Source organism: Sander lucioperca, chromosome 14 (genome assembly GCF_008315115.2).
Source record: "Sander lucioperca isolate FBNREF2018 chromosome 14, SLUC_FBN_1.2, whole genome shotgun sequence".
Lineage (NCBI taxonomy): Eukaryota > Metazoa > Chordata > Actinopteri > Perciformes > Percidae > Sander > Sander lucioperca.
Window position 1 is genome coordinate 14,856,846 of NC_050186.1, and position 13,643 is coordinate 14,870,488.

General features: G+C 39.9%; 1 protein-coding gene across 5 annotated transcripts in view; it reads right to left on the reverse strand.

The window, feature by feature from the left end:
* Nucleotides 1–13,643, reverse strand: part of erbin (erbb2 interacting protein) — a 52,253-nt gene that overhangs the window by 11,424 nt on the left and 27,186 nt on the right. For all 5 annotated transcript variants that reach the window (XM_031317536.2, XM_031317535.2, XM_031317534.2 and 2 more), the window contains 12 exons: nucleotides 13,495–13,612; nucleotides 11,644–11,722; nucleotides 11,419–11,508; nucleotides 10,135–10,191; nucleotides 7,845–7,908; nucleotides 7,427–7,501; nucleotides 6,546–6,690; nucleotides 5,167–5,239; nucleotides 3,482–3,611; nucleotides 3,227–3,342; nucleotides 2,814–2,883; nucleotides 756–855 (listed from right to left, as the gene is read on the reverse strand). In XM_031317536.2, coding sequence (XP_031173396.1) covers nucleotides 756–855; nucleotides 2,814–2,883; nucleotides 3,227–3,342; nucleotides 3,482–3,611; nucleotides 5,167–5,239; nucleotides 6,546–6,690; nucleotides 7,427–7,501; nucleotides 7,845–7,908; nucleotides 10,135–10,191; nucleotides 11,419–11,508; nucleotides 11,644–11,722; nucleotides 13,495–13,612 — 1,117 coding nt within the window. The remainder of the gene's footprint in view (nucleotides 1–755; nucleotides 856–2,813; nucleotides 2,884–3,226; nucleotides 3,343–3,481; nucleotides 3,612–5,166; nucleotides 5,240–6,545; nucleotides 6,691–7,426; nucleotides 7,502–7,844; nucleotides 7,909–10,134; nucleotides 10,192–11,418; nucleotides 11,509–11,643; nucleotides 11,723–13,494; nucleotides 13,613–13,643) is intronic.

The window sequence follows — 13,643 nt, forward strand, 5'->3', positions numbered from 1 at the left end:
TGGAAAATGGCATAAAACAGATGGCTTGGCGATATCTAATAGAGGACAAAACCTACAGACAGTTGTACAACTTGTACAGGAGCATTTTCTGATAGTGCACCACATCATGCAAAAATCAAGCAGCTGACTCGCTACCATTTCTGTATTTCAAGCGCGTAGTCCTTGAACCACTAATTACTCTAAAGCTTAGATGCAACAGGGTCAGCCTAAGCTGTCTGGTGCAATAGGAAAGCAACCCAAACTAACAGATGCTTGACAAGACGAAGACGAGTGTTTCTTCTGCAGCTTTGGTCTCAGGTAACGAGGTCTCTCATAAAATATGGATACAGGAATCCTGGCAGGCCACCAATAAGACTGCTACGGTAAAGATGGTAAGTTGTAGTCATGGCAGCGCCTAATAATTTGACATCAAAATACATTTAATTTACCTAAAAATTGGATTTGTATGACTTACTGTTAGATACATGCTTACAAAACCACTTATAACCAAACTTACTTTAGTTTTATACTGGACATGGACCATCAACTCCCACAAACTCTATCAGTGTTTCATTCCTATAAGTTGTGCTCATATTATATGAATTGAATTGTTGAATGATTGCCTGGTAGAAAATTGACTAACAAGCTTAAATCTTTAATATGAGCCCCACTGCTAAGAATTGAATTGTGAAAACAGGTCAGAAACATTTGCAGTTTGAACCAGATTCCATTTCTGTTTTATCATTATTGGTCTTGTTGAATGCAAAAGTACTCACAGTCCTCAGTCCTGGTTTGCTGGGGAAACATGTAGTTGGTCAGCATAATTTTGTGTGTATCTGGATCCTCCTCCTTCTGGAGAGGGATCAGGGGCTTTGACTGTGGGAAACAAAAAGTAGGTTTGAGTGTGCTATCTGCAATAAACTGTTTTGTCAACACACAGAGTGCTCAAAGAGTGGCCTGGCATTCTCTGTGCCTCATTTTGACATGGCAAGTGAACTGGGCTGCAACATCAGTACTTGATAATACCTAAATCCAGTCAACTGGAGAACACAAGTTGCACTAATTATAAAATGAATGTGGTTTCCCACAATTTCCCACAGTTCCTTCCAGCGGAGTATCTTCCTCTAATCTTCTCCAAACCACCCACTGGCCTCGCTTTGACTGAGACACTACTTAAGCACCTCTGGGTGCCTCTTCATGACAACCATTCCTTGATGAAGCTGGTGTAGGCTCCATCAATGTCCCCAAGGCCCCATCATCATTGTTGCACCTGCCCAACAGTATCCCCTGTGTCTCAGCACTGCTGTGCCTGTTGTAAATCAGATTTATATACAGGGAGTACCTTTATAGTGTCACAAAGTGTTTTACAAGACAATAAAGGCAAGGGAAATTACACTTTTGATACACGAAGACAACAAAAAAAATTGATAAAAGAGGATTCTAGAAACAGTCTTCATTGACAGACCTCGTGTCTACAGGAATGCTGTTTTGAGAGCCTGGAGGCAAAGGATTATTCACCCTTGGCTCATAGATCCCTGGTCATATGACATTCAAGTCCTGTCTCTATAGTTTCCTGTTAAGAATAGAGCCTGACCGATTAATCGAGAAAGAAATTGAGGTACAGAAATGCCGAAGATATGTTTTAAAACCGTGTCACCATTCTATAGTTTTCCCACCAGAAAGGTGCCTCGTACGTTTCTTGGTCACAATTGTTGAAAAAACAGATGTAAGGGAACCTTACCAAAAATGTTTATGGGTTCAAATCATTATCTGATTTTTTTTTAATTCTAAAATATCAATATTACTGCCTTAAAAAAATCCTCTGTGTGCACAAGGGTAAGCAGGCGACTGATTGTGGAAGAAAATTCTTAAATTTTATTAATTTAATAGGCATCTGACTTGAGGCCAGGAGAGCTCTACATCAGTTGTTCTACATCATTCTGCAATGACTGCAGTTTCCCAGTGACAATTTGTTCAGGCGTTTGCACAGAGACTCAAAATAGTCCAGCTAGGATGAGAAAAAGCATGAATAATTGATTTTAGAATGCGGTGAGAGTCAACAGACTGTAATTTAGAAATATTTACAAGGTTGGACAAAGTGAACACACCAAAATCAATATACTCCTGCAGCGTCTTCTCCAACATTACTTTGCACACATTAAAACTCCTCTGCTAAGCTTGATACGAGTAGTTCAAGAATTCCTTTTATATAATTTCATACAAAGCTACACTGCTATGACAAAGTAGGACCCGAAGCCACTTCCTTACACTTGAGCTCAGCAGACTCAAAACATTTCCACCTCCGATAGGCTTATCTTGTGTTCTGTCAAGGGCCGAGGCAGACGTCCAAACTTAAAGCGACACTACCTGTCTGGTTACCTTGATCTCTCTTCATCTGCTTTACTTCCGGCTAGTTGCTGCTGCCTTCCTGTCATTCAGATCTGTGTCACACCACTTTTCAGGGTTAATAAAATGCTAGATTATTGTACTGTTGCCTTTAAACAAGTATTAATGTAAGGATAACATTTCTGACATTCATTAGGATCCTCCTACAACTTAAAAATGTAGAGTTTACGATATCGAGTCTGACCTGCATTTCCATTTGTCACGTATAGATCAAATGTCCTGGAAGTGGTTTACTAAATTTTGAATGTGTTTTCCTGTGAGCAACTTGGCCTTGCTGGATTCATTTACAGCTGTTTGTTGTGGCGAGTCACGTAACCCTGCTGCCATTGCAATCTCCATAGGACGCATCACCGTCTCAGTTGCACCTTTTGTGAAACCCTTACACTTGTGATTTTTTACATGCTAAATGTAATTTTCAGTAATTTTACCTGATTTTCAGACAGCCACATTGCAGTCATCTGGTTCAGTTTAGTGAAACTGTAGGGAAGACTCCTTAACCTGTAGTGGAACAAAAACTACACTGGTACCAACAACCTTAAAGACTCAAAACCTGATGCACCGAAAACATAACCTCCTTGGCAAAAGTAAAAAAAAAAAAAAAAAAAAAAGGAGTTCTGTTTCAGAATTTGTGTGTGCTTATCTAACAGTTAATCTGCTGATTATTTTCCTGATTAATTAATTTCTCTACAAAATTCCAGTTACAATGATAAGAAACTAGAAAATTATTTTAAAATGACTTTCTACGTTGCAATCATTCAAAGTAAACAGTAAACAAAACAAATTACATTTGTCCTTAAAACTTTACCCTTATTAGTCATGAATACTGTCAGTTTAGACTCACTTGTTGTTGCTCAGATTGATAACCTTGAGTTTCTGCATGTCACCCATTTCCTCAGGCAAAGACTCCAGTTTGTTGGAATGTAGGAACAGCACAGTTGCATTCTTCCATTTGCCCATCTGTGAGAGGAAGAAACCAATAACTCATAACCATGAGCCAACATGGCTAGCTGTTACAGATGAGCAGACTGGCTTTCCACACCATTTAACACATCTCCTCAAACACACATATACACTCTACTCTAATGTGCATGCTCACCTCGGGGGGAAGCACGGTAAGGAAGTTGTGATCTGCAGCAAAGGTGCGGATGCTGACACACTGGCCGATGGAAGAGGGCAAGGCTTCGATCTCATTAAAACTACAGTCCAGCTCATCCAGAGATGTCAGTCTGATGCAGAGAGGAGAAGGATGGGATGACTTTAATCATGTGGTGTTATTACTGTATAAACAGCATATACTATGTGAAACAAGTTTTAATCTTGTCTGAAGAACTAAAGTGATTTAGTAGTGTACTTCCATGTTCCCACATTTTTCCAATTCCACAGTTTGTACCACATGCTTTCTATTACACATTTATAATAGAAACCCTGTCACTATGTGACAATAAATATATAGTCTCCAAAATCATGCCAAGATGACAAATCAAACTTTGGAAGGCTCCCTCCAGAGCCACAAAAGACATTATACAACTGTTTTCATAGGCTGAGTAGTACTTGTTATGACAAGTAAACTGAATTTTGAAGTAAGGATCAGTAGAATTCCCCTTTAAATTCTACTACATCTGACTGTCAAACTAGGTGTCATTACTGGGCAGCATGATATTGTGAAATGTTTTCTAGTGTTTCTGTAATAAGGCTTTGCAAAAATTCCATATGGCCGTCAACTCATATCCACACCAGTTATTGTGACAGTCTTACATTAACAGTGGAATAGACATTTACAACAACACTGATGCATCTTGAAAGCTTCAGGGGACATAATCTAAAAGTAGTAACATTTCAAATGGAACCCATGTTGACACAGAAGTGCCGAGCAGCTGGGGCTTTCTTCTGAATGAAAAATGCCTATGCACTCTGGGGATTCACATGAATGCAAAAAGAGTCGGACTCGCCGGAGAGCTACTGTGTTATTGAACCACCAAACTCCAAAACACACGATTTGACCCCTCCCTGCTGAATATAAAACAGGGACAAACAACACTGTGCACCTACAGTGGACTGAATGAGATCAGTTACGTATAAAAGAAAAATGAATCCGCTTGCTTGAAATACAATCCTTGCATGGGATTATGAGACAAAGCCTATGGTTTACATAGGCTTTGTCTCATAATCTGAAAGAGAAACATTAACCTATCGGACAATTGACAGTGTTTGTTGTTTGGAAACAATGGATGAACTCTACAGCTGCAGTAGTAACTGTCAGTCAATGTAGATTTGTCTCTTTCATGGATGTGGGAATGGATGGAAAAAATAAAATTGAAGCCTAATCTTTGTGTTGGACCACAATGATTCAGATTAGGCGAAGGGTCAGGGTGTGGACCACTCACTACGGCTTTACCTGCTGCAGACAATGTCAGTCTGAGAATGGCTATGGCTGATTTAATCCCTGTGTTGCAGGGTCATCTGGCCAAAGATTACAATCGACCCTTCCACAATCAAGCAAACCACTTCCGGAAATCAATATGGTAGACTCAGAACCATGACATTCAATTACTGTTATTCATACTATTATTGTTATTCATCGCCTTTATCCAGTTACTCAATATCATCAGCATTAGACCAAAACAAATGAAGCATCAGAACACATTATGTTTAATGGGAATATCTGATTTATCCAGACAGATGTTTTATGAAATCCAGGGGTGTCAGATGAAAACGGCATGATAATCCACTGATCTCAAGGTTTTATTCTGCCGATAATAAATCTATTGCGGTTACACTTACCCTCCAACTGAGTCTGGTAAGTATATCAGCTGGTTCTCATCCACTTTCAGTGCAGTAAGTTTCTTTAGTGAGCCTAGTGTAAGAGGAAGAAAAAGAGGGAAAGAATTACAATGATGCATACAACAGCTCAGGGCAGTTATTGATCATAACTTGCTGTTGCACCACAAAGAGGACTATCCATTACAGCAGTTAATTGTATTATTTAATTCCGTCGTCAATACTATAATCAGTACTCATTCCCAATGTCCATTCATCTATGAAAGCAAAAACTAAACATGAAAAAAAATTACTCCACGGTACCGGCGAAGGAAGACTGTGTTATGAGATGTAACGATATACATATTTCCATGTGTTTAATAACTATACTTATATATTTAACTCAACATCTTGTGGCACTACTGCACTGTGGACACCTATGCCTATACTGTAACTGGGGAAACAGTAATTTCATCCTCTTCGGTGATGTCTTGCAGTATAATTTTTGAAAGTTGGTGCATGTTTAGCGTTATAAAAATGTTACGTTATAAATACGTACAAAACAACACCGGAATGGCTCCAGGAATGAGAAATACATTGGCGATAGCTAAAATAGATTTGAGGTGTTTAAAGCAGCCATATTATGCTCATTTTCAGGTTCATAATTGTATTTTAAGGTTGTACCAGAAGAGGTTTACATGGTTTAATTTTCAAAAAACACCATATTTGTCTTGTACTGCAGTGCTCTCTCTCACTGCTGCAGATCCTCTTTTCAGCTGGTCTCTGTTTTAGCTACAGAGTGAGACCTCTTTTCTTCTTCTTCTTCTGTACTATCTTTGATTGCACTGCACATGCCCAGTAGCTCAGATGTAGATCATGTCAGCTAGCTAGCTCCATAGACAGTAAAAGAAAGGCCGTTTCTACAACTTTGGTCAGTTACAAGGCAGGATTAGCTGGGAGACTTCTAAATGAGGGCGCACATGTAAGTAGTTCTTTTGTAGATTATGGTGAACTTGTGTGTGTTGTAGCAGTGCTTTGCTATTGAGAACGAGGTAGCATGCTAGCGTTAGCCATAGCGTTAGCATGCTAGCGTTAGCCATAGCGTTAGCATGCTAATGCTACGAGCTAATGGTTGCAGTTAGCCTGCTCGTTTCGGCTTGTGACGTCACAAGCCGTGCCGATTTTGAACAGCTCACCCAGAGACTGAAGGCAGGACACATTCAGAAACCGTATCTCACTCTAAACAGCATGGGTGGATTTTTTTCAAAGTTTGTATGTGTGTGGAAGCACCAGAGACACAACATAACACCCCAAATCCCAGAAAAAGTGATTTTTTCATAATATGGGCACTTTAATAATGGATTTTCTTCAAATAAAACATCTGCATGCGCTGTAATCTTTACCGATGGAGCCTGGCAGCTGTGTGAGGGCATTGTTGGAGAGCAGAAGGTCCTGCAGATTCTCACAGCCACAGATTTGCTCGTCTACCATCTCCAGATTGTTCTTGGACACATCCAGGTATACCAGCTGTTTTAGCATCCCAAGCATCTGGATACATAAAAAGGGAGACACAATAAACACACAGTATTCACACTGAATCGTCATTACCCAAGGATTAGACAGTTGTGCTGGTTGAATACAGAAGCAGTGGATTAAAACAATCCCTAAAGCATCCTCAGCAGTAACGTAAAGTAATTTAAGAACGGAACATCCCAGACATCCCAAAGTTAGTCAAATTATTACATTTTTAAAAAAGGAAAACAGTTGCTGTATTTAGTTTTGGTTTATATTCCCGACAGGCATCACTGCCTTTAAAAGACCTGACTGTGATTACAGCTGATGCTGTTGAAATGCTGGCAGAAGAAATAATGCTTTAATTATGACCCAGTTACAAACAAGCTGGTCATTTGGATGAAAAATGAATCTCATGTAGCACATTCCGACTATCAAAACATCATAAATTAATTACGTTCAAGGAAAATAATGAATTCACAGCTGCAGATGTTTGTAATTATTATTGGGACATCTGCAAACCCAAAAGGCTGTATTGTTTTCTGTAAAACTGTCTAATTGTGTTCACCCAGCAAGAGAGTCTTTTCTAAACGGCAGCTCCTTCGCTGCAGGTTTTCAGAGGGCTTAAAGTCTGATGCAAACTGACTATAGTTCATTTTGATGAAGATTTGGGCGGACACATAGATTGAAAATCAAGGGGAATAATCTGAAGGTGTTGTTTTGGGGTGCAGCAGCCTTTGAAAGTGTGTATAGGATTGACTGTAAATTATACCCCAGGTAAAAACGTCAGTCTGTTCCCATCTATCCACAGCTCCTTGATTCCAGTCAGCTGCTCCAACACCTCAGGCTGTGGATGTAAAGAGGAGAAAGGAGGTTAAGTGATAGAGATGTGTGTGTACGAGTGTGTGTATGAGTGTGTGTGTGTGTGTGTGTGTGTGTGTGTGTGTGTGTCAGGATGAAGAGCTTAACTCATAAACAAGCTAAAAAAATGTAATCATAAGACCGGTTATTTATTCTACTCAGATTGTCATGTATTAATTCATGCTATCTTCCAGTGAAAACAAATGAGCACATAAAAAAACAGCGCTTCCATTTAAATAAAGGAATGAGAAGGGAAGAGATTAAGGAAGCTCACTACAAGAAAAGGTAGAAAGCCCTGGGCATCAACAGGCCGACTGACGGATACTCACCACTTCAGTGAACTCATTACTCCCCAGGTCCAACCTCTCCAACTGTGTGAGCTTCTGCATGCTTCTGTAGACACACAGGACAGACAGGAAGGGAGATTTTAACATCAACGGGAAAATCAGCCAGGATTATAAGCAATGTGGGTCATGTGCTTGAAAAAGGAAGCCAAAAGAAAAAAAAATTAAATGTCAATTTTCATGTTATGTTTTGGAAAGCATACATGCTCTGCCTTTGCTTCTTTCACTGAATAATTTTATGAGAAAATAAATACCTTTTACAGCTCAGGCGTGACAGAAATATGCTTTAAATAATGGAAAATGTGACGTATGCTAGCCCTAAGCCTCGCCTGCAGAGTTTTCTCTCCACATTCAGGTCACACTCTTACATTCTCTGCTACACTGTAAACAAGCAGATAAAAACCAGGACTACAACTGCTTACAATATTTACTGTATTTAGCTTATTACCAGTGACCGACACAGTGGACGTGACATTTAATATAAAGGGTTATTTCACATTTTTAGCAGCAAAACAGATATCACTCTTTCCATTCCTCAAAAGCTACTGACAAGATGCCTTTGAGGGCATTTAACCCTAAAAGGCAGCAGCAAATAGTAGCTATCACAGAACATACACAACTTAGTTTAAACTGACGTCAGACAGACAAACAATGTCAAAGTCTCAAAAATGAGAGTAAAGTAAAATACACATTTGTATCGTTTGTGTTCTTGATTGAAGGCAATTCCTCTGAACTATTTATAAAACACACTGGGGTCAAGAGTTTAAATTGTATAATTCTGGCATGAAGAAGAATTGGGATAAACAAATCAACTTTAGGCCAGATAAGGGCTAGAATGATTTTCTTAAAAGTGAATCACAAGTTCAACAAAACGATTCTACATACGAAACAAAAGCAAGACACCATGAGTGGAGATGAAATGGAGCTGCACCAAGTTCTGTTTGGGAACAGTTGTGATGATCCTTTCCCAGCAGGGATGAACTGTGTTTTCTTAAAACATGAGTGAGATTCAGCACAGGAATGGAAAGCAGAGGTCCACCAACAGTACTGTGTAGTGTTGTTTTTAGGGGCTTCTCATAAAATGAGAATGTAAGACATACGGCACAAATCATGAATATGATTTAAACCATTAGGTGATTTTTATTTTAGTACATGCTGCACAACTGAAAATGTTAATCATGTTGATGTACTTGAGCATTAGCCAGCTTTGTGACATTCTTACCTCAAAGTTGGCAAGAACACCAGAGACCCCCATGTGAGCTGAAAGGGTAAGAATGAGCTGTGCTGGCTCATCTAGAAAGTGAGTTCACCGGTGATAAAAAAAAACCCCACATACACACACTATGGCTTATGACCCCAAGTTGTGAGGAACACAGCATCCTTCTTAAAAATACAGAGAAACATTTGGTTTATGCATATGCTTGGTGTGTGTCTGCACTAAGAGAAAAGAGGCTGCACTTTCTATGTGGAAGCCCTGAAAAGACTTCTACTGCGCCCCCTTTTGTGCACGCACACATTTGTTTACATCTCTGAAATGCTTGTGTGTTGCTCTGGCAACGTTCCCGATCATTAGTCCTTTTCTTTGTCAGGGCTCCAGCCTTTAACAGGTCTGGCCACTGTCACATAAACACAGCGAGAAGAGAGGATCCGCTCTGAGCGGCAGCACTGCACTTTATACACCGACTGGCCTGTCAGTTAGTGAAGAAAGAGGAAAGTGAGGGAGATAAGAAAAGACACTCAGCCAGAGGGAGGAAAGGATAGAAAAGGCAAATAGGGAAATACAGCTTTGCTGAGAAAATGGGAAGGACATAAAATGGAATGATACGGCAAGTGAAGCATGAGAGAAGACAGAAAGAGAAAGTAACTTCCCCCCAGAATCCTCTAGAGCTTTCACAAATATTCGTGGGACGTTTAGTCTCACAGCAGCACTGTAACCTTCTCAAATGGTGAAATAAACCTTAACACTGTCTCAGTAGAGGATTATAAAACCTGCCACAGCAAGCAGCCAAGCAAAGGGGGCTCTTATGTAACACCGTGGAAATTAATGCTACAGTTAGAGAGGTATGGGGAGTGAATCTACAGTGGGGGGAAAAAAAAAAAAAAAAAGAGGATAGAGGACACAGCAGAGGCATTGCAGTGGTTGTGAGAGGAAGAAGACTGTGGGGAACTAATGGTAAAACCTCTTGACATTCTCTTACAATGCATCTTTAATTTGTAAATAAAATGAACATGGTATATTTAATGTTTGGAAAACATGAAGTAGAAAACCACTTACTTTGGCAACATCTTTAACTGGTTTTCCCTCAGCTCCAAGATCTGTAGTTTAGTTAACCTGCAAACAAGTAGAAAGCCAATGTCATAATCGTTAAGTACTAACAACAACCCTTGATATTTAAATGACACTGCCTTAAAGTGCTCATTTTCAGGTTCATAATTGTATTTAGAGGTTATATCAGAATAGGTTTACCCGGTTTAATTTTCAAAAAACACCATATTTTTGTTGTACTGCACATTGCTGCAGCTCCTCTTTTCACCCTGTGTGTTGAGCTCTCTGTTTTAGCTACAGAGTGAGACATCTTTGTTGGGAGTCGCACATGCGCAGTAGCTAGGTAAGGACTACTAGCCAGTCAGAAGCAGAGTGTGAGGGTGTGCTACGCTAGCAGCTAGGTGAGCATTACAACGTGTGTTACAAAGTGACCACGTTTGTCTCTGAAGTAAAGGCTGGACTACAATAGAGCTGTTTGGAGCAGTTTGTGAACAGTGTTTTCTGTTGGAGATGGTAAGTCCCTTTGGGGTGGACTTTGGACTTTTTTTACTTTGTAAACCTATAACATGCACAAAAAAAGATATATAACACAATAAAGGAAAGGGAAAAAGCAAAAAAGCATAATATGAGCACTTTAAGATCTGATCTTCATACTGTAGTTACCTTCATTTCCCTAATGAGTTTGCAAATATTTTAATATCTATTGTAACTGACTGTTAGTTTGCACCATTATTGTCATACTTAATTTTAACAAATATTCTCCAGCACTTAGACACCTACTAGACACCTTCATCACATTCTACCTCACAGCAGTATTATGTGGAATAGATTTTTAAGCCACGGCAACAGCCACAATTGCCTCCGCTGTCTTATCTTCTAATAAACCTGCTATAGTGTGCAGCTACGTGACAAAGTTTTGGAAAATATCTGGTTATTTAGCTGCTAAATGCTCCACCAAGTTCACCCGCTAGTCACTAACTTTACAATCTGCCTTTACTGTCTACCTAAGCAGGTAGTGTGTACTGTGGGTTTTTCCAGCTTTTTCGCAGAAAGCAGATGCCTGCTGTGGCCGAAAACGACGTTAGGAGAGCGGTAAGAGTAACCCAAAACAGTAAAGTTGCACAACGGACAGCTAAACAATTCTCTGTAGGTTCTTCAATACGAGCATCCCCTTTCACATCGTCATTTCATACACAAAAACATACACTTAATACCACAATCAGCAGCCTGAGTGTAATGTTTGTACCGTTCAGAAACCATTTCATCCTGATCTAATCCGGAGAACACACTGACCTGCCGAAGCTGGCTGGTAAGAACTCCAGGAAGGCATCATTCAGGTAGAGCTGCGTCAGACTCAGGAGCTGGGTGAAACCATCTGGGAGCCTGAAAACACATACAGGAACATGAATCATATCACTCAGACACAGCTGCTGCAATGCCAGAATAGTTAACAACATTAAACCAAAATGGAGTTAATCAATGGTGAAAAGCTATTATACGAGGGTGGGCAGTACTCACTTGGAAATGGGATTCACACTGGCTTCTACAATAGCTAGGACTTTGCAATTCTTGATGTTTTCCGGAAACTCCTGGATACCTAGAGATAAATAGCACAATCAATAAATATCATCAGGAGGTTTTAGGGTACGACAACCATCAATTCAACATCTGCATGTTGTATCTCAACCGTTTTATAACCACTGACACAAAACAAATGATCCCTGTAAAAACCAAAAAGATGATCGATGATGCGGCTCGTGTTTAGTAGGAGAAGCTTTGTGAACGTTAAACACAGGTGGACATTGAGCACTCTGTGGATTGTGAGTACAAGCAGGAAGGCTCTGTGCCTGAACTGTAGGTGCTCAAGATACATTAGAAGTGGCTCTGCACCTTTCCTCTCTAAACAACCACAGAGACGAGCGCTCGAGGTGACATAATGAAAGCGCAGGAAAGGAAGAAGAAAAAAAAAAGACCAGTGAGCGATAGTCTGCAAGGTCTCATGAAACATCCACAATGTGTTGAACTGTGAAAAAGGGAACGTGACCAAGTCTAAAGGTTTATTTCAACCCACTTTGTTTTGTGTCCAAAACACTTAGCACAGAGTGCTTGGTGAAGAAGGATAAGCTACGTTTAATGTCAACACGGCACATGTAGCTCTGGTTCATGACACCACCACCACATCCTTCAACATGTGTTTAATCTAGGCTGTCTCTGCACTCATTCATTTATATGAGAACTACCTTTTTAACCTTGCTCTATCCACTGAAGGGTTTTGCTGAGCATGCATACTCCTTTTCTGCTCTGCTTAGCTTCAAGGTTATATAGTGATGATGATGATCAACCATCTTATGCAGTAACCTGCAGTGTTACCACTTTCTTTCAGCTCACAGCGCTTAACATGGTTACAGTGACAGTGATGTTAATGCTAAAATACTGACAACATGTTTGAAGCAAAACCGTCTGTGATGAATATGCAACAGGATGTTATGAAAATACTGACATTTCTAAAATAGCACAGTCACCTGAATGATTCTACGTGCAGCTGGGCTTAAATACAGAACTGTCAAGCCTTCGGATTGTTTAGTTTGCAGCTGTTTCTTGTTCTAAATACTCATACTAGGACATTGACAGCGCAACGTTTTTTATCAAACAGGCAACATTGAAAGGACTTCAAGTACAAAGCTCTCCCTCATAATCAACAGTGTGAATGTTTATCTTCAAAGAGGTAAATGTCGCACTTTGACAAATGTGTGATACTTCCTACTCTATGAAACCACTGAAAAGACACTTTGAGTTGAGCGCCTTGTACAGATACTTTCACAGTTTGTGTGAGAACCAGCTCTAAGGCGCTCCATCTAGCTTTGTTTTGTCACTGCTACTCTGCGCTATGAAGACAAGCGTAATATATAGCAGGCCTTGGCTTGTCCAACTCCTTTATCAAGCACCTAAGCCTTAGGTGATTGATAAAGGAAGTTGATGCGTAACTTAAAACCCCTTAGGTGCTAAGGGGTTTTAAGTTACGCATTCTTGTGAGGTAACGTGGTAAAATAAACCAACAGTGGCATTTCATATCAGAATATCTTTGACGCAATCTAAACATGGTATCATTCATGCAACTCTTTCATGGCAATGTCATTTTTTTTTTTCATTCTTTCACTGACTGATGTCAGTTGCAGTCACGACAACACAAGGACAACTAGGACACTTAGCATTTGAACTTTACAGGACACTGAGCCAGTGGCTGTGGTCAGTTATCAGGTTTTAGCAACTTGATCTAATGCTGCAGTTTTCCATGGCTCATTTAACATGCCAGTCAAAAATACTTCTAAACTAAAGACATACAGTAAAATTTGTGGTCATTTTGCTTACTGTTTTTGCTGACATCAAGCTCCCTGAGATTGATGAGGTTCGCGATCGCTGTTGGCAACACTGTTAGGTCATTATCTGGCATGCTCAGTCGGTGGAGTAACTGGCAGTTAAACAGTTGCTGGTGGAGAGAGAGAAGAGATAACACCGTT